Source organism: Pleurodeles waltl, chromosome 6, assembly GCF_031143425.1.
Source record: "Pleurodeles waltl isolate 20211129_DDA chromosome 6, aPleWal1.hap1.20221129, whole genome shotgun sequence".
Classification (NCBI taxonomy): domain Eukaryota; kingdom Metazoa; phylum Chordata; class Amphibia; order Caudata; family Salamandridae; genus Pleurodeles; species Pleurodeles waltl.
In genome coordinates, this window is record NC_090445.1 from 7,268,820 (window position 1) to 7,295,217 (window position 26,398).

At 48.1% G+C, this 26,398-nt stretch overlaps 1 protein-coding gene across 2 annotated transcripts in view; it reads right to left on the reverse strand.

Annotated features, from left to right (window-relative positions):
* SLC27A4 (solute carrier family 27 member 4) overlaps positions 1-26,398 on the reverse strand; it is a 216,662-nt gene that overhangs the window by 102,202 nt on the left and 88,062 nt on the right. For both annotated transcript variants that reach the window (XM_069236970.1, XM_069236971.1), the window contains exon 3: positions 15,763-16,157. In XM_069236970.1, the coding sequence (XP_069093071.1) occupies positions 15,763-16,157 (395 nt within the window). The remainder of the gene's footprint in view (positions 1-15,762; positions 16,158-26,398) is intronic.

Here is a 26,398-nt window from a genome sequence, read left to right on the forward strand (position 1 = left end):
AAACGGGACATAAAGAGATCTATCTGTAGAGGTCCCCATTTGTAAAAAAGAATATTGAGAATTGATGGATGAAGCTTCCAATCGCTGGAGTCGTGTAGGTAGCGAGAATACCAATCTGCTACCAAACGGAGTTCGTCTGGTAAGTTTTCTGCCCGAACTGAGGTTTTTTGGCAGAGACAAAACTCCCAGAAGCTTTTTGCTAGTTCTGCCTAAGTCTTCAACCTGGTACCGCAGAGATGATTGATGTATTTTACTGCCGACAGATTGACCATTCGAAGAAGAATGGGACATTGGACTTTGCAAAACTCTTTATCGCAAAGGAGCCTGCAAGTATCACTAAACAGTTGATGTGCAATGAAGACTCCGGTGGAGACCATGTACCTCCAGTCTATACTTTATCACGCCTTGCGCAGCAACCTGGCAGTCTTGCGTTGGGGCTGAGGCCATTCCATGCGTCTAGATGATCTAGCCACCACTGGAGTTCTATACGGGATTCGTGATCGAGGGAGGTGGAATCTGATTAGGCAAGGCCCCTGCTCGGATGACAAATGTTTAATCTCTGACGAGCCCGATAATAGAGTGGACCTGGAAATATGGCTTGAATTGAGGAAGAAAGCAGCCCGACAATCTCTGCAACAGACCTGAGGGAGATGGTAGGAAGGCGTAAAGAGAGGGTTTTCTCTGACTTTATAGCTTTTACTTTTCACTTGGGTAAGCAAAGAGTTGGAAGACTGAAAGGAAGACAAGAAAGTTGATAGGTTTTTCCCTGACATTGGAATTGAAGGAATTTCCTGTGATCGGGATGAATAGGAATGGTGAGCTAAGCATCTTGTAAATCTAAACGAGCCATCCAATCGTTCTGTAATAAAAACAACCCTGAGATGCAAATCAGTCTCCATTTTGAAGTGACAATAAACTACGAATTGGTTGAAGTATTTCAAGTTTATGACTGCTCTCATTTTTTTGTTTTTCTCTTTAACTAAGAAAATTGAACTTAAGAAACCTGAAGTGTGTAAGGAAGTGTGTTGAATTGCGTGTTTGTGTGAGAGGGATTTCATTTCCAGTGAAACCAGAGATGTCATCTCTGTGGAGAATTTTAGGGGAGGTAGAAGACAGTTTTGAAAAGGCTTTTCATAAAGCTCTGTGGAATAGCTCTAAACCGTGTTTATGACCCAATGATCTAAAGTGACTAATTTCCATTTGTGTATGAAACGTTTTAGATGACCCCTTACAGAAAGATGGCCAGAAAGAACACTTACTGGCAAGGTGAGTTGTCTTGAAGTTTCATTGACCCCGACCTCTGAAGCCTCTTGATCTTTTGGGATAAAATTGTGGGTGGAATTCTTGGGAAAAAGAGTTGAAGGAGCCTTTTTAACATTGAGGTCCAGGGGTTCAGCCGGTAAAGCGACTCCTTCCTCTATCGGCCCTGGCAAAAACCCGATTGGTAAAGATCTTTTTAAAGATTGTTGTGCCTTATCCAGAGAGAAAAATTTAATCACATACTTGCTTAACTCCTTGATAAAGGAATCCCCAAACAGCCTTGGCACCAAGATCCATTTTTGAAAGATTTGCCAATTTTGAATCTAATTTCAGCAACAGAAATTTACGTCTTTCATGTGTAAATGACAAATTGGCACTCCCCAACAGACACAAAGACAATTCTTCTGGATCAATAGTGGCATTATCCAGTCTAGCTGTCTTAGCATGTCAAATATACAGGATAATGAACCTACAATGTACAGCTTTTTGTACTGGCACATGGACTGTGCTCTGTCAACTCCTTTGCGAGGACCTTTACCAAATTTCGCAAAGAATGTTAGCATTGAGGGGTCAATCGCGGGAGTAGCGGTGACATGGAGAGGCAGGGAGGATCCTTTCATTTTGTCCTTGTTTGCTTATCCAAGAGTAAGCATAATTTGGCCGTCGTATATTCCCCAACAGGCTCTGAAGGAAACCACTCAGTAGAGTTTGGGTGGTGAATTAATTTGAGGTCAAACATAGGGTTGCCGCCCTCCGTGTCAGTATTGTTTTGGAATAAAAAGGATCATTAGACGGAGAGGATAATTTCTGTTTTTTAGGAGTTGGACAGTACCAAAAGTCAGACTTATCCAGACCATCTGCAGCATCATCAGAATCGTCTAAATCATCATCTGCGTCGTGAATAGAAGAAATCACAGTCTTATGAGCACTGTCATCTAAGTGCTTTGATTTGCTTTTACTTTTTACACCTGAAGCGTTCCCCTCCTTCCTAGGAAGCCAGTGGGGAGCTTGGTCCTCTATCCCATGTAAGGAAGACTCACCTTCCGTTAGCGCAGTTTTTGTTTGTTGAGACTGACAAGCCACTGTGGGTTCCCGCTTTCTGTCTGCCGTCCCCTGCAAACAGGGCCACGTTAGATTGTGACATTATAGACGCAACTGTATTTTCTAACTGGTTGGAGACTTTAGTGGTGGAAACTGAAACAGCTTCGGCTATTGAGGGATGGAAAACTAATTAAGGCTATTTTTGAAATCCACTTCACTATCATAATTATCATCCAATCAAGAATTAGAAAACTCCATGTTAGGAAAAAACAGAAGAAACTGTCTGCTTTAAAAAGGAAATGGCACACTGAAGGTTACATATTGTAGGAGTTACTTTGGGCGGAGTTTGACAGAGAGGGAGCAGACTGTATGGTCTGACTATGGACGTGTGTGTTTGAGGAGGAACGCTGCGCCCTCACAAAGGGAGGTGACGCGAACACACAGAGGCAGGTGAGCGCGTTGTGAAGAGACTGAAAATCCAGCTTCGAGCAGTGGTATTGACAGAGGAGGCCGTGAAAGAACCTCTGCTTATGCCGCGTTAGAACTCCCGTGCGGTAAACGACAGTGCGCCACAGAATGTTGGTCGCCACCAAAGATATCGGTAGGGAGGGGGAGCCTGAATAATGGAAGAGCTGCTGTGCATTGCACAAAGCAAATAGAACTCAACAATGAAAGATGATGTGCTATTATAACAGCATGAACAAAATATTATAATTACAACAACAATCAGCCATATATAACGAAATGTAAATAAGCAATTGAAAAGTATATCCTTATCTTGACTGCGAGCAGGAAGAAAACAGGGCGGCTTGCATTCAAGTTAGGTATATCATAGGGTTCCTCAACACTGATTGGTTCTCTAAGTGGGTTCTACTGTGTTCCCATTGGCCTACTGGGATTTGTAGTTTTTAACAGTAGACTGATGCTGCTATTTAAAATAAAGCAAGAAAAGAAAGCATAATAGGTACCCTCGGTCTTTACATAAAATTTCACATAATTCTCAAAACTTAATTTAATTACACAAAATCAAATTACGAGAATTTCACACACTTCTATTTGATACCCTGCAGTCGAGCTTCCTGCAAAAAGCACCTGAGAAACATCCCTCCAAACAGGATAAGTCTGTCAAAGACCAAACAACAATGCATTTCTCAGCCAAGGTTGAGCCCCCAGGCGGGCCCCTGGGATAGCAAACTTCAGTACATCTAGGAACGAGGAGGCCCCAGGGGTACCTAACCTCAGTACATCTGGGAACAAGGCGGCCCCTGGGGGTACCAAACTTCAGGTGATCTGGGAACAAGGTGGCCCTCGCGGGTACCCAACTTCAGTACACCTGGGAACAAGGCGGCCCCCGGGGGTACCCAACTTCAGTACATCTGGGAACAAGGCAGCCCCCAGGGGCAGCAAACTTCAGTACATAAGTGTCAGATCCAGTTAATTGGGGCTATTGGCACGGATGGTCCAGTGAAACACACTTCCAATTTCAAACAAGTTCAGGGATCAAATGGTCTCAAAGGGAGAAAGGTGCTGGAACATACTAGGCCACCGGGGGCACCAAACTTGAGTACATCTGGGAACAAGGTGGCCCTCGGGCGCACCAAACTTCAGTACATCTGGGAACGAGGTGGTCCCTAATGGTATCAAACTTTGGTACACCTGGGAACGAGGTGGTCCCTAATGGTATCAAACTTTGGTATACCTGGGAACAAGGTGACCCCCAGGAGTACCAAACTTCAATACACGTGGGAACAAGGTGGCCGTCAGGGGTACCAAACTTGAGTACATCAGGTAATATGGCGGCCCCCAATGGTACCAAACTTCAGTACATCTGGGAACAAGGTGCCCCCGGTGGTACCCAACTTCAGTACACCTGGGAACAAGGTGCCCCCGGTGGTACCCAACTTCAGTACACCTGGGAACAAGGCGGCCCCCAGGGGCACCAAACTTCAGTACACCTAGGAACAAGGAGGCCCCAGGGGTACCAAACTTCAATACATGTGGGAACAAGGTGGCCCTCAGGGGTACCAAACTTCAATACATCTGGGAACAAGGTGGCCCTCAGGAGTACCAAACTTCAATACATCTGGGAACAAGGTGGCCCCCAATAGTACCAAACTTCAGTACATCTGGGAATATGGTGGCCCTCGGGGGTACCCAACTTCAGTACACCTGGGAACAAGATGGCCCCTGGGGGTACCAAATACAAGGCAGCTCCAGAGAGTACTCAACTACAGTACATCTGGGAACAAGGCGTCCCCCTGGGGTACCTAACTTCAGTACATCTAGGAACGAGGAGGCCCCAGGGGTACCTAACCTCAGTACATCTGGGAACAAGGCGGCCCCCGGGGGTACAAACTTCAGGACATCTGGGAACAAGGTGGCCCCAGGGGGTACCAAACTTCAGGTGATCTGGGAACAAGGTGGTCCTCGGGGGTACCCAACTTCAGTACACCTGGGAACAAGGCGGCCCCCAGGGGTACCGAATACAAGGTGGCCCCCGGGGGTACCCAACTTCAGTACATCTGGGAACAAGGCGGCCCCCAGGGGCAGCAAAATTCAGTACATCTAGGCACAAGGAAGCCCCAAGGGTACCAAACTTCAATACATGTGGGAACAAGGCGGCCCTCAGGGGTACCAAACTTCAGTACATCTGGGAACAAGGTGGCCCCCAATGGTACCAAACTTCAGTACATCTGGGAATATGGTGGCCCTCGGGGGTACCCAACTTTAGTACACCTGGGAACAAGGCGGCCCCCGGGAGTACTCAACTTCAGTACATCTGGGAACAAGGCGGCCCCCATGGGTACCAAATTTCAGTACATCTAGGAACGAGGAGGCCCCAGGGGTACCTAACCTCAGTGCATCTGGGAACAAGACAGCCCCGGGGGTACAAACTTCAGGACATCTACTAACAAGGTGGCCACTGGGGGTACCAAACTTCAGGTCATCTGGGAACAAGGTGGCCCTCAGGGGGTACCCAACTTGAGTACCCCCATGGGTACCGGATACAAGACGGCCCCCAGGGGGTACCCAACTTCTCTACATCTGGGAACAAGGCGGCCCCCAGGGGCACCAGACTTCTATACATCTAGGGACAAGGAGGCCCCAGGAGTACCAAACTTCAATACATGTGGGAACAAGGCGGCCCTGGGGGAACCAAATTTCAGTACATCTGGGAACAAGGTGGCCCTCGGGAGTACCAAACTTCAGCACATCTGGGAACAAGGTGGCCCCCAATGGTACCAAACTTCAGTACAACTGGGAATATGGCGGCCCTCGGGGTACCCAACTTCAGTACACCTGGGAACAAGGTGGCCCCAGGGGGTACCAAATACAAGGCGGACCCTGGGGTTACTCAACTTCAGTACATCTGAGAACAAGGCGGCCCCCATGGGTACCAACCTTCAGTACATCTAGGAACAAGGAGGCACCAGGGGTACCTAACCTCAGTACATCTAGGAACAAGGCGGGCCGGGGGTACAAACTTCAGGACATCTGGGAACAAGGTGGCCCCTGGGGGTACCAAACTTCAATACATGTGGGAACAAGGTGGCCCTCAGGGGTACCAACTTCGGTACATCTGGGAAGAACGTGGCCCTCGGGAGTACCAAACTTCAGTACATCTGGGAACAAGATGGCCGCCAATGGTACCAAACTTTAGTACATCTGGGAATATGGCGGTCCCCAAGGGTACCAAACTTCAGTACATCTGGGAACAAGGTGGCCCCACCATACATATGTGAACCGCCTGCTGCTGACGTGTGGAGTGACCCCAGGTCTCAGAGGTGCAAAGGTCACTGGGGGACAGACATAGGGCATGAGAGGGCAAGGATGAGCCTGTCCAGACCATGCCAAGACTTCTTTCGCCGCACTCCCTGGGATGATGAACAATTCGGGTTTCTCCTGTAGGGCACATCCACAGAGCTCAAGTTTAAACACGTCATGCATCGGACCCTCCTGGTGGGGGGGCTCTGAGGACACCCCTAAAGCTTCAGCACTTCCGGTTTAGGGACACCCAACTTCTCAGGAGTGTCAAGTGCTTCCTTACTGCAAGTATGAAAGCAGGTGAACACTGGCCCATGTACAATGTATGTGGTGTAGCTCACAGAGGCAGCAAAGCGTTTAGAGAGGCCGCCCTGAGGGCCATCCTTTGAATGCTTTCAGAAGTGAGTGTCCATTCATTCATTCATTCATCCATCCATCCATGGACTAGAAGACTGGGCCTTCTTGTAGTCCCGCATGGATGAACCGGTCTGTCAGTAGATTTCAGTGAAAGTCCCTGGGTACGCGTGTGACAGACAGGAGCACTCACAGACACACCCTCAGACACAGACACACACACACAGACACTAACACACAGAGAGACACACACACACTCACAAACACACAGAGAGACACACACTCAGGCACACACACACAGACACACACAGATAGACAAACACACACACATACTCATAGACACACACACAGACACAAACACACAGAGAGACACACACACACTCACAGATACACACACACGGACACAAACACACAGGGAGACACACACACACTCACAGACATACACACAAAAACACAGACACAAACACACAGATACACGCACAGACTCCGCACACACAGATACACACAGACACACAAACATTGTAAGAGGCTGGTCCTCTATGTAGTGTGCAAAGCTAGGCACACTGTGCAGGGGGTCCAGGCAACCACTCAATGGTTTACAGAGGTCAAAACTAGATCACCCGATGCACTAATGTTTAAGCTAGCTTGGTTGAGCAGTTAGGCCAATATTGGAGAGGTGCAAAGCATTTGTTGTGCTCACAGTGTCAATCATGCAACCCACACACTCAAAGGAATACCTCAAGACCATTTATAAAAAATACTTCAGTTTTTATATATATTCCAACACCAAGATCATCAGAATGTGTTAAGTACTTATCGAGATATGAATATTTGAAGTTTAATAAAAAATGGTCAGTCTGTGCGTAATTACGCACCATAGGAATCAATGGAGGATAACTTTTGAAAATACACATAAAATCACACAGTAGTTTACCAAGTTCTTCTTTTGCAGGTTGAGTGAGGTCTTCAGTGGGCACACTATGCCAGCTGGAGAGGTTCGGACAGCTCCCGGTTCTGGCGTGAGCAGCAGGAAAAGGTCTCTGGAGCTGGTGCAGGGCCACTGCTAAGGACCACTCGGAAAAGCACTGCACAGGTAAGTTTAAAGGTGAATCCTGGGGGCCCACTTAAAGTGATGAGGTCACAAGGGGTTGGGCACCCTGAGAGCACAGTCGGTTCTTCAATGCAGGGCAGAGGGTGGGCAGGTGCAGAGCGAATCGGTGAGCCAGGAGCAGTGCACAAGGATGCCCTTAGAAGCAGGAAGTAGGCTGGTTCAAGGGTTCATTGCAGGGCAATGGGGGTGCTCTTGCAGGAGGTCTGGATTACTTAAGAAGTTCCTCGACTTGGGCTTCCTCATGGTCCAAGGTGGGCTGTTTTTTAGGATGTCCAAAGCTAGATGACCAATACCCAGGGTGTTGATGTGGTTCAGCCGCTAGAGAGAGCAGTGCCACCAAACTTGGCACAGTGGCAGGGTTTGTCCTCGCAGTTGGTGTGAACTTTGGTCCGGCCGCGGCATCCGGTTCTGGAGTTAGAGTCCGGTCAGTGAAGTGGACCTCACTGGCTTGTTGGTTCCTTTTGGATTTAGAGTGGTACCTCCACTCTGAAGGGACGTCTCTGGCAATCTGCGAAGCCTAGAGGTCCTCTGGGGTTCTTTAGAGTTTTTCCAGTTGTCCAGCAGCTCCTCAGCGGAGAATGTCACGTCCTGGATGCAGCAGATAGGGTTTGGAGCCTTTTCTTTGATGCAGCAGGTCCACAGTTCTTGTGCCTTGGATCTTCCTGATGCTGGCCTTCTTCTGTCTGTCGAATCTGAGTTCTTGGTCTAGGGATGCCCACTAAATACTGTATTTAGAGGGCATTTTAGGGGGAACCTGGTAGTGATCAATGGGTCATCTACCTTAGGGCGGCTACACCCACTAAGTGACCACTTCCGGTGGGCAGAGGTCATGTTCCTACAGCTCATTATCTATTTTCCTTACATCCAAGATGGAGGAAAATAAATTGGAGAGTCCACCTAGCATGCAGCACCTTAGGGGTGGTGCATGCTAGGTAGGGCCACTCCTCCTGTCCTAGGTTTGAATTTCCTGTGGTTGCTCCCACCAAATGTGGCAGTTTTCAACACAGTCAATCAATCAAACATTTGTAAAGCGCACTACTCACCCGCTAGGGTCTCAAGGCGCTGAGGGAGGGAAGGACTGCTACTGCTCGAATAGCCAGGCCTTGAGGCGTTTCCTGAAGGTCAGGAGGTCCTGGGTCGGTCGAAGGTGGGCGGGGAGGGTGTTCCAGGTCTGGGCGGGGAGGGTGTTCCACGTCTTGGCGGCGAGGTGGGAGAAGGATCTGCCGCCGGCTTTAGTTCGACGGATGCAAGGGACGGGCGACGAGGGCAAGGTTGGCGGAGCGGAGTTGGCGGGTGGGAGTGTGGAAGGCGAGTCGCTTGTTGAGGTAGGCTGGGCCTGTGTTGTGAAGAGCTTTGTGAGCGTGGATGAGGAGTTTGAAGGTGATCCTCTTGGTGACAGGGAGCCAGTGCAGGTCTCTGAGGTAGGCTGAGATGTGGTCGCGGCGAGGGAAGCCGAGGATGAGGCGTGGGGTGGCGTTCTGTACACGTTGTAGTTTCTTCTGGAGCTTGGCTGTGGTCCCAGAGTAGAGCACGTTGCCGTAGTCCAGTCTGCTGCTGACGAGAGCGTGGGTGACCATCCTCCTTGTTTCGGTGGGGATCCTTCTGAAGATCTTGCGAAGCATGTGAAGGGTGTTAAAGTAGGAAGATGAGACGCGTGGACTTGCTAGGTCATGGTGAGCGAGGAGTCTAGGATGAAGCCTAGATTGTGTTCGTGGGTGGTGGATGTTGGTGCGGTTCCTAGGGTGGCTGGCCACCAGGAGTCGTCCCATGCGGAGCGGTTGGAGCCGAGGAGGAGTGTAGGAAAATGGCTCCCTGTTGCAGTTACGCCCCACTTTTTGCCTGATATTGATGCTGACTTGACTGAGAAGTGTGCTGGGACCCTGCTAACCAGGCCCCAGCACCAGTGTTCTTCACTTAAAAATGTACCATTGTTCCACAATTGGCACATCCCTGGCACACAGATAAGTCCCTTGTAAAAGGTACCAGTGGTACAAAGGGCCCTGTCACCAGGGAAGGCCCCTAAGGGCTGCAGCATGTGTTGTGCCACCCTAAGGGACCCCTCACCTAACACATGCACACTGCCATAGCAGATTGTGTGTTGGTGGGGAGAAAAAGGCAAAGTCGACATGGCATCCCCCTCAGGATGCCATGCACACAAAATACTGCCTGTGGCATAGGTAAGTCAACCCTCTAGCAGGCCTTACAGCCCTAAGGCAGTGTGCACAGGTGAGGGCATATCTGCATGAGCAATATGCCCCTACAGTGTCTAAGTCCATTCTTAGACATTGTAAGTACAGTGTGGCCATATTAAGTATATGGTCTGGGTGTTTGTCAAAACAAACTCCACAGCTCCATAATGGCTACAATGAATACTGGGAAGTTTGGTATCAAACTTCTCAGAATAATAAACCCACACTGATGCCAGTGTTGGATTTATTACAAAATGCACACAGACGGCATCTTAGAAGATGCCCCCTGTATTTTACCCAATCCTTCAGTGCAGGACTGACTGGTCTGTGGCAGCCTGCCACTGAGACAAGTTTCTGCCTCCCCGGGAGAGAACCTTTGTGCTCTCTGAGGACAGAAACAAAGCCTGCACTGGGTGGAGGTGCTTCTCACCTCCCCCTGCAGGAACTGTAACACCTGGCAGTGAGCCTCAAAGGCTCATGCCTTTTGTTACAGCACCCCAGGGCATCCCAGCTAGTCGAGATGCCCACCCCTCTGGACACAGCCCCCACTTTTGGCAGCAAGTCCAGAGGAGATAATGAGAAAAACAAGGAGGAGTCACCCACCAGTCAGGACAGCCCCTAAGGTGCCCTGAGCTGAGGTGACCCCTGCCTTTAGAAATCCTCCATCTTGGTTTTGGAGGATTCCCCCAGTAGGATTAGGGATGTGCCCCTCTCCCCTCAGGGAGGAGGCACAAAGAGGGTGTAGCCATCCTCCAGGACAGTAGCCATTGGCTACTGCCCTCCTGACCTAAACACACCCCTAAATTCAGTATTTAGGGGTGACCCAGAACCCAGGAAATCAGATTCCTGCAACCTACACAAAGAAGAAGGACTGCTGACCTGAAAGCCCTGCAGAGACGACGGAGACAACTGCTTTGGCCCCAGCCCTACCGGCCTGTCTCCAGACTCAAAGAACCTGCACAGCGACGCATCCGACAGGGACCAGCGACCTCTGAAGCCTCAGAGGACTGCCCTAAAACCGAAGGACCAAGAAACTCCCAAGAACAGCAGCACTGTTTACCCACAGCAACATTTTTGCAACAAAGAAGCAACTTTTAAAGAACTCACTCTTCCCGCCGGAAGCGTGAGACTTCACCCTCTGCACCCGACGCCCCCGGCTAGAGCTCCAGAAAACCAACACTGCAGGGAGGACTCCCAGGCGACTGTGACCTCCTGAGTAACCTGAGACGACCCCACTGGACCCCCACAGCGACGCATGAAGAGAGGATCCAGAGGCTCGTCCTGTCAATTACTTTGAGATAGTAAATACACAGCCAACTTCCTACAGGGACACAGTGGGGTCATATTGCTCATGCAACTATGCTCTCACATATAATATGGAGCACCCAGCCTTAGGGCTGTAAGGCAAGCCAGAGGGGTGTCTTACCCAAAGTAAATGCAGTGTATGGTGGACAGGGCACTCAGGCAGTGGGCCATGTCAAGTTTGTGCTTTTGATTTGCACCACAGCACTCAGTCTACAATGGTAGGCTTGGGTGCATCTGGGTGCAGGGCCCTAGAGGGTGGCACAATCAGTGCTGCTGCCCTCAGGGTCCTACCCTTAGTACCCCATGCCCTGGATACCTAAGTACTATTTACTAGGGACTTACAGTGGCAGCTAAAGGTATTGCCAATGCATCACAACAGTTTAAGGAAAGAGCTCTGCCCCAGGGATGCTGGTTAGCAGGGGCCCTGGGCACTACCAACTTCTGGAAAACTTCAACATCAGGCAAAAAGTGGGGGCTAACCATGCAAAAAGAGGCCTCTCCTCACAAACACACACGCCGACACTAACACACACAGATACACAGAGAGACAGTCACACTCACAGACACAGGGACACACACAGACACTAACACAGATACACACACACAGACACAGACACACACACACACAGACACACAGAGTCTTCTACAGAAAGACACTGCACACTCACACAATAGCCTCGGAGCCCACTGCAGGTCAAAAAATGGAAGCAGTTCAGACTACACAGGTCAGAGGTTGAACCCAAAGTGTACCCCCACATTCAGGGGTAACTTCTACCTTTTGCATCAGGCTGCGAGTGACAGACAGGTGGTTACAGCTCAGGGCATGTTTCTTACATGTACCCCGGTGAAGAGTGCAGCACCCAATAACTGAAGGCCTGACACTGCATACATGGCGTGAGTCATGATGGACTTGTGTGTACATTCAACACCGTGTGCAGACCGAGTGGTGTAAAGGGTCAGGTGAGGAATTTATCAAACCAATGTCTTATCCTGCACATCTTCGAATCATGTGGACGCGACAACCAGCATGTTTGTTCCTTCAGTTCTCAGCTGAAGATGTCTGGGGTAGGGAAGCCATGAATCCAGGAAGAAGAGGACCCCGACACTCCTCTGACTAACACCAACCTGGGAAAAAAACAGAAAGGTCTGGGGGGGCCTCTTTCTTCCCTGAAGGAGTGTATGACCATTCGCTGTTGGTTGGCCAAAATCTCTGAAGGTGCTCCACAAATGCAAGAACTCTGTGCAGATTCCCAGAGAAGTGTGCCAGGGTCCTGTGGCCCCATCCTCCCTCAAGAGCTAAAGCAGAACACTAGACTATGGTAGGGTCTGGACGCTCCTCTCTGCACTCTAAACTCTGGTAGGGCCAGGCTGCTCCTGTATGAACCCTAGATTCTGGTAGTCCCCTAGCCGCTCCTGTCCTAACCATAGACTTTGATACAGCCTGTCTGATCCTGTCTGAAACCTAAACTCTGGTAGGGCCTGGCCGCTCCTGTCTGAACCCTAGACTGTGGTAGAGCCTTGTCACTCCTGTCTGAACCCTAGAATGTGGTAGAACCCTGCTGCTCCTGTCTGAACCCTAGACTCTGGTAGAGCCTGACTGCTCCCGCCTGAATCTTAGATTCTGGTAAGGCCCTGCTGCTCCTGTCTGAATTCTAGACTCTGGTATGGCCTGTCCACTCCTGTCTAAACCCTAGACTCTAGTAGGGTCCGAACACTCCTGTCTGAAACCTAGACTCTGGTAAGACCTTTCCACTTCTGTCTAAACCCTAGACTCTGGTAGGGACCGGCCACTCCTGTCTGAACCCTAGACTATGATAGTGGTTTGCCACTCCTTCCTGAACCTTAAACTCTGGTAGAGCCCTGCCACTCCTGTCGGAATCCTAGACTATGGAAGGACCTGTCTACTCGTGTCTGAAGCCAAGACGCTGGTAGGGTCTGGCCACTCCGGCCCAAACCTAGACTCTCGAGGGGCCTAGCCACTCCTGTCTGAAACCTAGACTCTGGTAGGACCCGGCCACTCCTGTCTGAACCCTAGACTATGTTTGGACCTGGTCCCTTCTGTCTGAACCCTAGACTCTCGAAGTGCCTGACCACTCCTGTCTGAATTCTAGACTCTGGTGAAGCCTGGCATCTCCTGTCTGAAACCTAGACTCTGGGAGGGCCTGGCCACTTCTGTCTGAAACCTAGGCCCCCGGTAGGGCCTGACCGCTCCTGTGGGAACACCAGACTCTGGCCTTAGACTCTGGCAGAGCGTGGCTACTTCTGTCTGAACCTGAAACTTTGGTAGGGCCTGGCCACTCCCTGCACCCTAGACTCTGGTAGAGTCCTGCTGCTCCTTTGGGAACCCTAGACTCTGGTAGGGCCTTAACGCTCCTGTCTGAACACTAGACTCTGATGCAGCCCTGCTGGTATGGCAGCAATACACTAGCCACATTGAAGATGGTGTGGAGGGTGTTGAGGAACTGAACTGCCCAGTAGTCTTGATGATTGGTGAGGTGCAGCCAGCCAGAGGTGTTCCAGAAGTATGCAAGCGACCAGAGATTTTGCACCTGAGAGACACTTGCACGGGCTGCGAGTGTCTTGCCGGCCAACCTGCCGTTATCCTTGATCTCAAGGTAACCCTATCACCCAGTTTCCAGCCAGAGAGACCGAGATGTATTCCCCTCACCGGAGGCCTTCAGACAGTGTCTCATTGGCTGTGCTGTGTTCTCGCTAGGCCGCACCCTCCTCAACGTATACGCATCTCACTAGATCCCTGTTCCCAGTTCAAACTGGTCAAGACACAAGTACCACCTTAGTTCCATGAGTGAAACTGCTGGCTGAAATTCGAAACCCCAGGCACGTCTGTTTTTAGCCCGTGTCCTCCCCGTCTCCTCTACCTGGCTCAGTGTCAGTCTGTGCCAACTACATGTCCTCTGCTCTGCACTCGAGGTGCACCAAAGCCCACAGACTCAGAGTATGAACAGCGTTCTATAACAACATAAAATAAACAACTTGAATTGTAGCGCCTTGTTCTTGAAACTCGTTGAATATCTGAACTCTTGATAGGAAACTGCTGCACAACTTCAACTGCCTCAATCACACCTGCTCCTTTTCCCAGCTATTTTGTTAAAGTCACCAACATCATCCATTATTGCACTGCTCTTTTTTAAAGCACACAGACACCCTGTTGGCTAAAAAGAGCACTATATACAAATAACAGCACGGAAGGAAATAATCCCAAGAAACTAACAGTATGTTCTCCATCATGCTCAATTCTGAGAACAGCACAAGCTGCCCAGCGAAGCGCAAATGTGGAAACAAGGAGGAGCTAAGCTGAGTCAAAGTGCTATATGAACAAGGAGTGCCTACCCTGCACCAGGGTGGCCTTAAAGACAACACTCCTGGACCAGTGAACACCTGAAGCAGTTTTGGGCAGAACCAAAACACAGGGGTTCTCGCCTTGTTCCATCTCTGCCACAAACACCACCACATTGGAGTTGGAGATACTGAAAAGGGGTTAGACAGGGAGTACCCACCTTGTGCCATTTCTGCTCCAGACACCACCACCCTGAAACTGGAGAAGCTGAAAAGGCCTTAGCCAGAGAGTACCCACCTTTTTCCATCTCTGCCCCAAACACCACCACCTTGGTGATACTGAAAAGGGATTAGACAGGAAGTACCCACTTTGTGCCATTTCTGCCCCAAACACCACCACCTGGAATCTGGGGAAGCTGAAAATGCCTTAGACAGGGAGTACCCACCTTGGGCCATCTCTGCCCCGAACAGCACCACCTTGGAGATACTGAAAAGGGATTAGACAGGGAGTACCCACCTTTGGCCATCTCTGCCCCGAACAGCACCACCTTGGAGATACTGAAAAGGGATTAGACAGGGAGTACCCACCTTGGGCCATCTCTGCCCCGAACAGCACTGCCTTGGAGATACTGAAAAGGGATTAGACAGGGAGTACCCACCTTGGGCCATCTCTGCCCCGAACAGCACCACCTTGGAGATACTGAAAATGCCTTAGACAGGGAGTACCCACCTTGGGCCATCTCTGCCCCGAACAGCACCACCTTGGAGATACTGAAAAGGGGTTAGACAGGGAGTACCCACCTTGGGCCATCTCTGCCCCAAACAGCACCGCCTTTGAGATACTGAAAAGGGTTTAGACAGGGAGTACCCACCTTGGGCCATCTCTGCCCCGAACAGCACCGCCTTGGAGATACTGAAAAGGCCTTAGACAGGGAGTACCCACCTTGGGCCATCTCTGCCCCGAACAGCACCACCTTGGAGATACTGAAAAGGGATTAGACAGGGAGTACCCACCTTGGGCCATCTCTGCCCCGAACAGCACCGCCTTGGAGATACTGAAAAGGGATTAGACAGGGAGTACCCACCTTGGGCCATCTCTACCCCGAACAGCACCACCTTGGAGATACTGAAAATGCCTTAGACAGGGAGTACCCACCTTGGGCCATCTCTGCCCCGAACAGCACCACCTTGGAGATACTGAAAAGGGGTTAGACAGGGAGTACCCACCTTGGGCCATCTCTGCCCCGAACAGCACCGCCTTTGAGATACTGAAAAGGGATTAGACAGGGAGTACCCACCTTGGGCCATCTCTGACCCGAACAGCACCGCCTTGGAGATACTGAAAAGGGATTAGACAGGGAGTACCCACCTTGGGCCATCTCTGCCCCGAACAGCACCGCCTTGGAGATACTGAAAAGGCCTTAGACAGGGAGTACCCACCTTGGGCCATCTCTGCCCCGAACAGCACCGCCTTGGAGTTGGAGATGCTGAAGCAATGCTGCAAGGCATCCAGACGCAGGTTGAAGTTGATCAGCGCCGCCTCTACGCCAATCTTAGCCATCCCCAGCCAGAAGCCGACATACTCGTTACGGTTTTCCATGAACAGGGACACCACGTCACCCTCACGGAAGCCCTGCTCATACAGATAGTTGGCCACAGCATTGGAGAATTCATCCAGCTGGCAGAAGGTCCAGATGGTGTCTGTGCCTTGGAAGACGAGAGCTGGCTTGTCCGGGTGCTTCTGGACACACTGGCTGAAGATCTTTGGGATGGTGTTTCGCTCCCTCAGGTGATGGCTGACGTTCATCTTCACGGTCAGAAGCGTTCTCGCAGCCCTGTGGAGCAATCACACACTGAGTCAGTCAGTCAGTCAAAAAAAAATTATTCAGCAGGGTGCCATAAAAGTACAAATACAATGTACATAAGAATTTGGATAGTTAAAATGCAATACAAATAATCTGAGATAAAGTATTAGGCAATGTTTGCATAGCAAAAATACAAATCTAGTCGCAATTACTTGTGTCAATGCTTCCATAATAATACCTAAAAACAAAAACAAAACCGGGGTAATATACAGGGAGTGCAGAATTATTAGGCAAATGAGTATTTTGACCACATCATCCTCTTTATGCATGTTGTCTTACTCCAAGCTGTATAGGCTCGAAAGCCTACTACCAATTAAGCATATTAGGTGATGTGCATCTCTGTAATGAGAAGGGGTGTGGTCTAATGACATCAACACCCTATATCAGGTGTGCATAATTATTAGGCAACTTCCTTTCCTTTGGCAAAATGGGTCAAAAGAAGGACTTGACAGGCTCAGAAAAGTCAAAAATAGTGAGATATCTTGCAGAGGGATGCAGCACTCTTAAAATTGCAAAGCTTCTGAAGCGTGATCATCGAACAATCAAGCGTTTCATTCAAAATAGTCAACAGGGTCGCAAGAAGCGTGTGGAAAAACCAAGGCGCAAAATAACTGCCCATGAACTGAGAAAAGTCAAGCGTGCAGCTGCCACGATGCCACTTGCCACCAGTTTGGCCATATTTCAGAGCTGCAACATCACTGGAGTGCCCAAAAGCACAAGGTGTGCAATACTCAGAGACATGGCCAAGGTAAGAAAGGCTGGAAGACGACCACCACTGAACAAGACACACAAGCTGAAACGTCAAGACTGGGCCAAGAAATATCTCAAGACTGATTTTTCTAAGGTTTTATGGACTGATGAAATGAGAGTGAGTCTTGATGGGCCAGATGGATGGGCCCGTGGCTGGATTGGTAAAGGGCAGAGAGCTCCAGTCCGACTCAGACGCCAGCAAGGTGGAGGTGGAGTACTGGTTTGGGCTGGTATCATCAAAGATGAGCTTGTTGGGGCCTTTTCGGGTTGAGGATGGAGTCAAGCTCAACTCCCAGTCCTACTGCCAGTTCCTGGAAGACACCTTCTTCAAGCAGTGGTACAGGAAGAAGTCTGCATCCTTCAAGAAAAACATGATTTTCATGCAGGACAATGCTCCATCACACGCGTCCAAGTACTCCACAGCGTGGCTGGCAAGAAAGGGTATAAAAGAAGGAAATCTAATGACATGGCCTCCTTGTTCACCTGATCTGAACCCCATTGAGAACCTGTAGTCCATCATCAAATGTGAGATTTACAAGGAGGGAAAACAGTACACCTCTCTGAACAGTGTCTGGGAGGCTGTGGTTGCTGCTGCACGCAATGTTGATGGTGAACAGATCAAAACACTGACAGAATCCATGGATGGCAGGCTTTTGAGTGTCCTTGCAAAGAAAGGTGGCTATATTGGTCACTGATTTGTTTTTGTTTTGTTTTTGAATGTCAGAAATGTATATTTGTGAATGTTGAGATGTTATATTGGTTTCACTGGTAATGATAAATAATTGAAATGGGTATATATTTTTTTTTGTTAAGTTGCCTAATAATTATGCACAGTGATAGTCACCTGCACACACAGATATCCCCCTAACATAGCTAAAACTAAAAACAAACTAAAAACTACTTCCAAAAATATTCAGTTTTGATATTAATGAGTTTTTTGGGTTCATTGAGAACATGGTTGTTGTTCAATAATAAAATTAATCCTCAAGAATACAACTTGCCTAATAATTCTGCACTCCCTGTATAAAACCATCATAAATAAACAGCAAGTGCAGTAACTTACATATAGAAGACGTCACAAAGTCAGATCTAAAAGTGTTTACTATCCCATCTTGAACTAATATACGGCTACATCCACCAATTCGTATCGTTTCCTAATGGCAGCTCTAATGAAATGTAAAATTGAATAACACATTTGTAATGATGACATTTTTTGAACACTAACCAATGCTTCCTTATAAGAAATAGTTAGTAATTCGCATGAAAGGGGCAAAATATAAGCATGCCTAGGAGCAGAATAAAGTGAACAAAATAAGAAGAAATGACACCTGCTTTGCTTAGAAAAAGCATCGCAGGGGCAGTTCGGTAGCACTTTTTGCAGGTGCATTGCTTCAGAAAAGCCACTCTAAAATGTATCAGATTTAATCTAAATAAAGCAAGGACGGATTATGATGAAGAGCTCGAAAACCAGGTTAAATAAGGTTCCATTAAGATCGTGGTTGAGATCTGGACAAAGGGGTCAAAAGTTTTCAGGTTCAAGGCCCCCTGGAATCTAAGCTTCGAGCTATACTCTATATAATGGTTTTTAACCAATTACTTTGCATTAACGGGTAGGGACTCTGGGTGAGTGAACATATCCTCCAGGCCTAAATTCCAGAAGGAAGTTCGCAGGAATGTTAGCCACGGAATTCTGTTAGAATTAGACAATTGAATACAATTAGTCAAACAATCTTGTACCAGGCTAGCCACAGGATTTAACCAGGATTTCAACCACAGCAGAAGTGGGGCGACAACAATCAGGTCCTCAATATGCCGTAATCCAAGATCCTCATGGCAGATAATATTTGCTACATTTTTAGGTGCCAGCAGTAGTCTGTGTAGAAATTAATTCTCAACGTGTTGTGGAGAATCTGCTTTGGAGTGGCCCCACAAACCCACCCCATAAGTGGCTGCTGATACACATTTTGAATTATAAAGCCTTACAGTGTGATGGACTGGTCTATGGCCTAATTTACGTGCAAAGCGAAAAATCGCTTCCAAGTTCCTAACCAATTGTTGAGTCTTAGTAGAGAGGTGGAAATTCCATAACATAGAAGAACTTATATGCAAACATAGGTGGCAAAAGTCTTTCACTTTATTTATAATGTTGCCGCCCATGGTAAAACGTTTAGATCTTGTGTTTCGGGGTCCGCAGGTCATAACATATGTCTTCGTAAAATGAACTTTCAAATCTAGATCCTGCATAAAGGTTAAGAAGAGATCCATCAGACCTTGGAAACCATTGGCTGTACGGGCAATTAAAACCACGTCATCAGCATACAAGAGTACCAGCAGTTGTTTTGATCCCATCCTGGGGAAATCCTTTGCATTTTAACAAAAAATCCATAAAGTCCATTAATATATAACGAATAAAAACGGTGCTAAGATACAGCCCTGTCTAACTCCTCGCGTGGATGAAAAGGGGGAAGACCTCTCGCCATGCCAGCCGTACTGAACTGAAATCGTAAGATCAATCTATAAACTTTTAATTAGCTCCAGCAGGTTCCAGTCGACCCCCAATGATTCCATGATTTGCCAGAGCTTCCCTCTATTCACCAGATCAAAGGCACTTGATAGATCAATAAAAGCCAAATGCATAGATTCTCTCCTAGCAGTGAAATATTTGCTGAGGATGAGGTGCAGGTTTAGCGCTTGGCCAACAGTACCCGGGCCAGGTCTGAAGCCGTACTGGATTGGGGAAGGGATATTTGCCCCCCCCCACCCAATCCTCCAGCCGAGTCAAAATCACGCTCTCCAATATCCAAGCAGTAGAATCTATGAGAGAGATTGGCCTATAGCAAGTTGGATCTTGTCTAGAGCCCTTTTGAAAAATGGGGACAATTATGGGCGATTTCCATGAGGAGGGAATATTACTTTTCACTATACATCTTAATACATTTGTGACTAACGGGCCCCAAAGATCCGGCATAGATTTAAAAAGATCGACAAGGACCCCATCCGGACCAGGTGCTTTCCCAGGTCTCAGTCGATTAATGGCTGAGATTATCTCATGTAACTCAAAGGATAAGTCACTTATGTTCAGGGCGTATTCTACAGGACTCGAATTACAGCTATCTTCCCTATCACATTGGAAATCATTTCGGGCTGAAAGACCCTCGTGAAGTGCTTCACCCAGACCGCTTCAGATATCAGACAATTGTCCTTTTTATTGTTGTGATCCATAAAATATGGATGACTAACCACCCTCCAAAAGTGTGCAATATCCTTCAGTTCTGCAGCTGCCAAAAGCTCCTCCCATGCTCTAGTTCTAATGTCAGTTTTCCTCTCTGTGAGGACTGCCTTATATTGGCCCCTTGCCACTCTAACTAAATCATGGGAAAAGGGAATAGTTTTGAGAGCGGTTTTTAGTTCTTTGTGGGCAGCTGTACATGCGGAATTGAACCAACGGCGGGCCGTGTGGCATTGGAGAGACCTGCCACTCGCCAATGCCTCAGAAACAGCATAACTTGAATGTTCGAATTCCGATTCTAAACAATCATGGATTGGTTGTTGCGACAGGCCTAGATTAATGGAATCCAAGTTTTGTTCAATAATTTTCTGGTTAAAAATCTTTGGATCTACCCTATCCCACTTCATACGTAGGCCAGAATTTTTATTGAAGGCAAATTTACGACTGCGGTGTCTATTAGTTAAAACCAAATTGCTGTTATAAGCTATATTAATAGTTAGAGGATTATGATCGCTGGCACAGTGTAGTATTATCTTAAAATCCAGAATTAAGTAAAAATCAGAAGAGCTGATTAAAATAAAATCAATAATGCTCCCTTTAGAATTCCCCATGAATGTAGGTATTTCTTGAACAGGTGCAAGAGCCTTCTCTCTCGTAAATATAAGATCAAATTCATAAATAAAAGTATTTAAAACTTCACCTTGGTTTGTGTGGATAAAATGAGTAGACCGCTCTCTACCCTCTATGGAAGCACTACACACGTGACTCATTGTCCTGAAACTTTTCAGAGGAGTCAAGGAAATCTATTAGCTCCTCAAAACTTCCCCTCAAAAGGTCACACGGGATATTATCAAAATTAATTAATTAAAGACCCTTACTCCCCTCAATCAACAATAAAATAACCATAAAGTATGTCAAAGATGCCTCTATTTTAGGGAGTTGCAGTGAAACGAGAACCAGAAGGCCTCCACTTGCCCTGCCCGCTGGGGAGGGAATTGCTGGTTGGGATGCAGAATAGTAGCCATCCAAATAAGAAGGACCACTGACCAGGTCTCCTGCAAAGAAATAACATCATATGTAGATATAAATTCCAGCCACTCTGGGTTTTTGGCCTTAGTCGAAAGCCCCACAATGTTCCAGCTGATTAATGTTAAAGGTTTGAGACCTGGCCCAACCGCTATCTACGGCAGCAGATTTTAAATGGGTTATGTCATCTGAGAGAGAAAGACACCAGCTTTGCAGGAACCACAGAATAGACTTACACTACAATTAATAGAAACCATAGACCAGTTCCATAAGGTCAATATATGCCCAACAAAATACCCAGGTGATGTGGCTTATTCATTTCACTCGCCTCTGCATGGGGAGTACAGTAGACCGGATTACTTTTTTTTGTTAGTGGAGAATTGTAAGTTGAGTGTGTGGATGCAGAGTTCACAGGAGCAACCCTTGCAGAGCATTCACTGCTGACACCGACAGGTAATCAGGGTTCAGAAGAGCACATGTCCCCACATGGCGGGTGTAGGAGGCTGGACTGGCTTGTAGTGAGTACCAAGGGGTACTTGCACCTTGCACCAGGCCCAGTTATCCCTTATTAGTGTATAGGGTGTCTAGCAGCTTAGGCTGATAGATAATGGTAGCTTAGCAGAGCAGCTTAGGCTGAACTAGGAGACGAGTGAAGCTCCTACAGTACCACTTAGTGTCATATGCACAATATCATAAGAAAACACAATACACAGTTATACTAAAAATAAAGGTACTTTATTTTTTATGACAATATGCCAAAGTATCTCAGAGTGTACCCTCAGTGAGAGGATAGGAAATATACACAAGATATATATACACAATACCAAAAATATGCAGTATAGTCTTAGAAAACAGTGCAAACAATGTACAGTTACAATAGGATGCAATGGAGACACATAGGACTAGGGGCAACACAAACCATATACTCCAAAAGTGGAATGCGAACCACGAATGGACCCCAAACCTATGTGACCTTGTAGAGGGTCGCTGGGACTATTAGAAAATAGTAAGGGTTAGAAAAATAGCCCACCCCAAGACCCTGAAAAGTGAGTGCCAAGTGCACTAAAGTTCCCCAAAGGACATAGAAGTCGTGATAGGGGAATTCTGCAGGAAAGACACAAACCAGCAATGCAACAACGATGGATTTCCAGTCGAGGGTACCTGTGGAACAAGGGGACCAAGTCCAAAAGTCACAAGCAAGTCGGAGATGGGCAGATGCACAGGAAATGCCAGCTGTGGGTGCAAAAAAGCTGCTACTGGACAGTAGAAGCTTAGGTTTCTGCAGGAACGACAAGGGCTAGAGACTTCCCCTTTGGAGGACGGATCCCTCACACCGTGGAGAGTCGTGCAGAAGTGTTTTCCCGCTGAAAGACCGCCAACAAGCCTTGCTAGCTGCAAATCGTGCGGTAAGGGTTTTTGGACGCTGCTGTGGCCCAGGAGGGACCAGGATGTCGCAAATTGGGTCAGGAGACACAGGGGACGTCGAGCAAGACAAGGAGCCCTCTCAGCAGCAGGTAGCACCCGGAGAAGTGCCAGAAACAGGCACTACGAGGATGCGTGAAACGGTGCTCACCCGAAGTCGCACAAAGGAGTCCCACGTCGCCGGAGAACAACTTAGGAGGTCGTGCAATGCAGGTTAGAGTGCCGTGGACCCAGGCTGGACTGTGCACAAAGGATTTCCGCCGGAAGTGCACAGAGGCCGGAGTAGCTGCAAAAGTCGCGGTTTCCAGCAATGCAGTCTGGCGGGGGGAGGCAAGGACTTACCTCCACCAAACTTGGACTGAAGAGTCACTGGACTGTGGGAGTCACTTGGACAGAGTTGCTGGATTCAAGGGACCTCGCTCGTCGTGCTGAGAGGAGACCCAGGGGACCGGTGATGCAGTTCTTTGGTGCCTGCGGTTGCAGGGGGACGATTCCGTCGACCCACGGGAGATTTCTTCGGAGATTCTAGTGCAGAGAGGAGGCAGACTACCCCCACAGCATGCACCACCAGGAAAACAGTCGAGAAGGTGGCAGGATCAGCATTACAGAGTTGCAGTAGTCGTCTTTGCTACTATGTTGCAGTTTTGCAGGCTTCCAGCGCGGTCAGCAGTCGATTCCTTGGCAGAAGGTGAAGAGAGAGATGCAGAGGAACTCGGATGAGCTCTTGCATTCGTTATCTAAAGTTTCCCCAGAGACAGAGACCCTAAATAGCCAGAAAAGAGGGTTTGGCTACCTAGGAGAGAGGATAGGCTAGCAACACCTGAAGGAGCCTATCAGAAGGAGTCTCTGACGTCACCTGGTGGCACTGGCCACTCAGAGCAGTCCAGTGTGCCAGCAGCACCTCTGTTTCCAACATGGCAGAGGTCTGGAGCACACTGGAGGAGCTCTGGGCACCTCCCAGGGGAGGTACAGGTCAGGGGAGTGGTCACTCCCCTTTCCTTTGTCGAGTTTCGCGCCAGAGCAGGGCTAAGGGGTCCCTGAACCGGTGTAGACTGGCTTATGCAGAAATGGGCACCAAATGTGCCCATGAAAGCATTTCCAGAGGCTGGGGGAGGCTACTCCTCCCCTGCCTTCACACCATTTTCCAAAGGGAGAGGGTGTAACACCCTCTCTCAGAGGAAGTCCTTTGTTCTGCCATCCTGGGCCAGGCCTGGCTGGACCCCAGGAGGGCAGAAGCCTGTCTGAGGGGTTGGCAGCAGCAGCAGCTGCAGTGAAACCCCAGGAAAGGCAGTTTGGCAGTACCAGGGTCTGTGCTACAGACCACTGGGATCATGGGATTGTGCCAACTATGCCAGGATGGCATAGAGGGGGCAATTCCATGATCATAGACATGTTACATGGCCATATTCAGAGTTACCATTGTGAAGCTACATATAGGTAGTGACCTATATGTAGTGCACGCGTGTAATGGTGTCCCCGCACTCACAAAGTCCGGGGAATTGGCCCTGAACAATGTGGGGGCACCTTGGCTAGTGCCAGGGTGCCCTCACACTAAGTAACTTTGCACTTAACCTTTACCAGGTAAAGGTTAGACATATAGGTGACTTATAAGTTACTTAAGTGCAGTGTAAAATGGCTGTGAAATAACGCGGACGTTATTTCACTCAGGCTGCAGTGGCAGGCCTGTGTAAGAATTGTCAGAGCTCCCTATGGGTGGCAAAAGAAATGCTGCAGCCCATAGGGATCTCCTGGAACCCCAATACCCTGGGTACCTCAGTACCATATACTAGGGAATTATAAGGGTGTTCCAGTAAGCCAATGTAAATTGGTGAAATTGGTCACTAGCCTGTTAGTGACAATTTGGGAAGAAATGAGAGAGCATAACCACTGAGGTTCTGATTAGCAGAGCCTCAGTGAGACAGTTAGTCACTACACAGGTAACACATTCAGGCACACTTATGAGCACTGGGGCCCTGGATGACAGGGTCCCAGTGACACATACAACTAAAACAACATATATACAGTGAAAAATGGGGGTAACATGCCAGGCAAGATGGTACTTTCCTACAGCGGGTGACAGCTGAAGTATTCCAAGATGAAGGTTCTTTGCTGACACTTGAACAAATACTAACCGAATACCCTGATACCAACTGGGGAACAGCACAACCGAAGGCCAGCGAATGGGAAGCTATGAAAGTAGTAATGAGGGGTGAAGCAACTGGAAAAATAGTTGGGGTAGAGGCACAGCTCTGGGTAGAAATTGAAAATGGAGAACAAAAGACAACAGATTTAGAACGTCAAGTACCTCAGTAAGTACAACAAAGGGGGGAACTTTTAGAACAAAAATGGTTATGGGAGAGGATTTTAACAGCTGGTCAAGTATTCTCACACAGCACATTGGCAGTGTATGGACAGGGACTGACAAACGACACTAGACGCTGTAAATGATGCATTTCAGTCACATGTCCAGTAACTGTGGAAAACATACTGAGATCCCATTGTATTGGGGTTGAGGTCTGCACTCAAGCTGCATGCACAGTTTTGTGATGTGTTTTTGAGACCTTTGGTAAAAGAGACGGCCACCTTCCTCAAAGACACCAAGGATGTTCTTAATCTAATCAAGGACATACCCTCTGATCAGGAAAGTTACTCATCAGCCTAGATGTTGAATCACTATATACTAACATCCGCAAGAGGCGACCCTTGAGGTTATAGGCAAAACCCTAAGCGAGAGAGCATGGGAGTCTAGGACACCACACAAATTAATAGTTAATCAGGCACACCTAGCATTGACTCTGAACTACTTCAAGTACGAAGGAGAACTGTCCCTGCAAGCACATGGGATGTCAAAGGAAAGAACCTTTGCCCCCAGCTGGCATGTTTGCACGTAAACCCTTTTAAATCAGAGGATGTGCTCCAACCATTCAACCCATTTAGGGAAAACATCAAATTGTGGAAACGTTACTTAGATAACGTGGTCCTACTTGGGAAACGAAGTAAGGAAGATGTTTTTTCTTTCTAAGAACGGCTGAATGTATTCAACCCTTTCCTTAGATTTACGATCACCATCAGTGGGCCAAGACTGGCCTTTCTAGACCTACTAATACCTGTCAAAGAGGATTCCCTGAGGAACAACCTGCTCCACTTCGAGAGCTATCACCCTCGATCCTTACGAGAGAGACATCCAGTGGGTTAGCTTATACGTCTGAGACGTAACTGGTCTGTTAGAAATGGGGTCTCTAGTTGGCAGTGGTTTGCACCCTGTCCAAGTAGATAATCTCACTCTAGTCAGGGTAAGGGAGTCACACAGCTAAGATAACCCCTGCTCACCCCCTTGGTAGCTTAGCACAAGCAGTTAGGCTTTACTCAGTGGCAATGCGTTAAGTATTTTTACACACACACACACAGTAGCACAGTGAAAACACGACAAAAGTACTCCACACCAGTTTCATAAAATAGCCAATATTTAATTGAGTAAAACAAGATCGAAAGGACAAAAATCCTTAATCTCAATAAAGCAGTTAGAAACACAATAACTCCATCTGCGATATCACAACTTTCTTGATGGAGTCATTCCCAACAGTCCGCACCACTCACAATGGAGTGCGGGACGGTCACAGAGTCGCACAGACCCCAGGCACAGTACGTTTGGAAAGCCATGAAGCAAACATATTTCTTGTGCACTTTACTGGAGACTTGCTAGTAAATTAAATATGCCAGTCATGAATAAACCAATCACCACTACACTTTAGACAGAGAGAATATGCACTTTAGCACTGGTTAA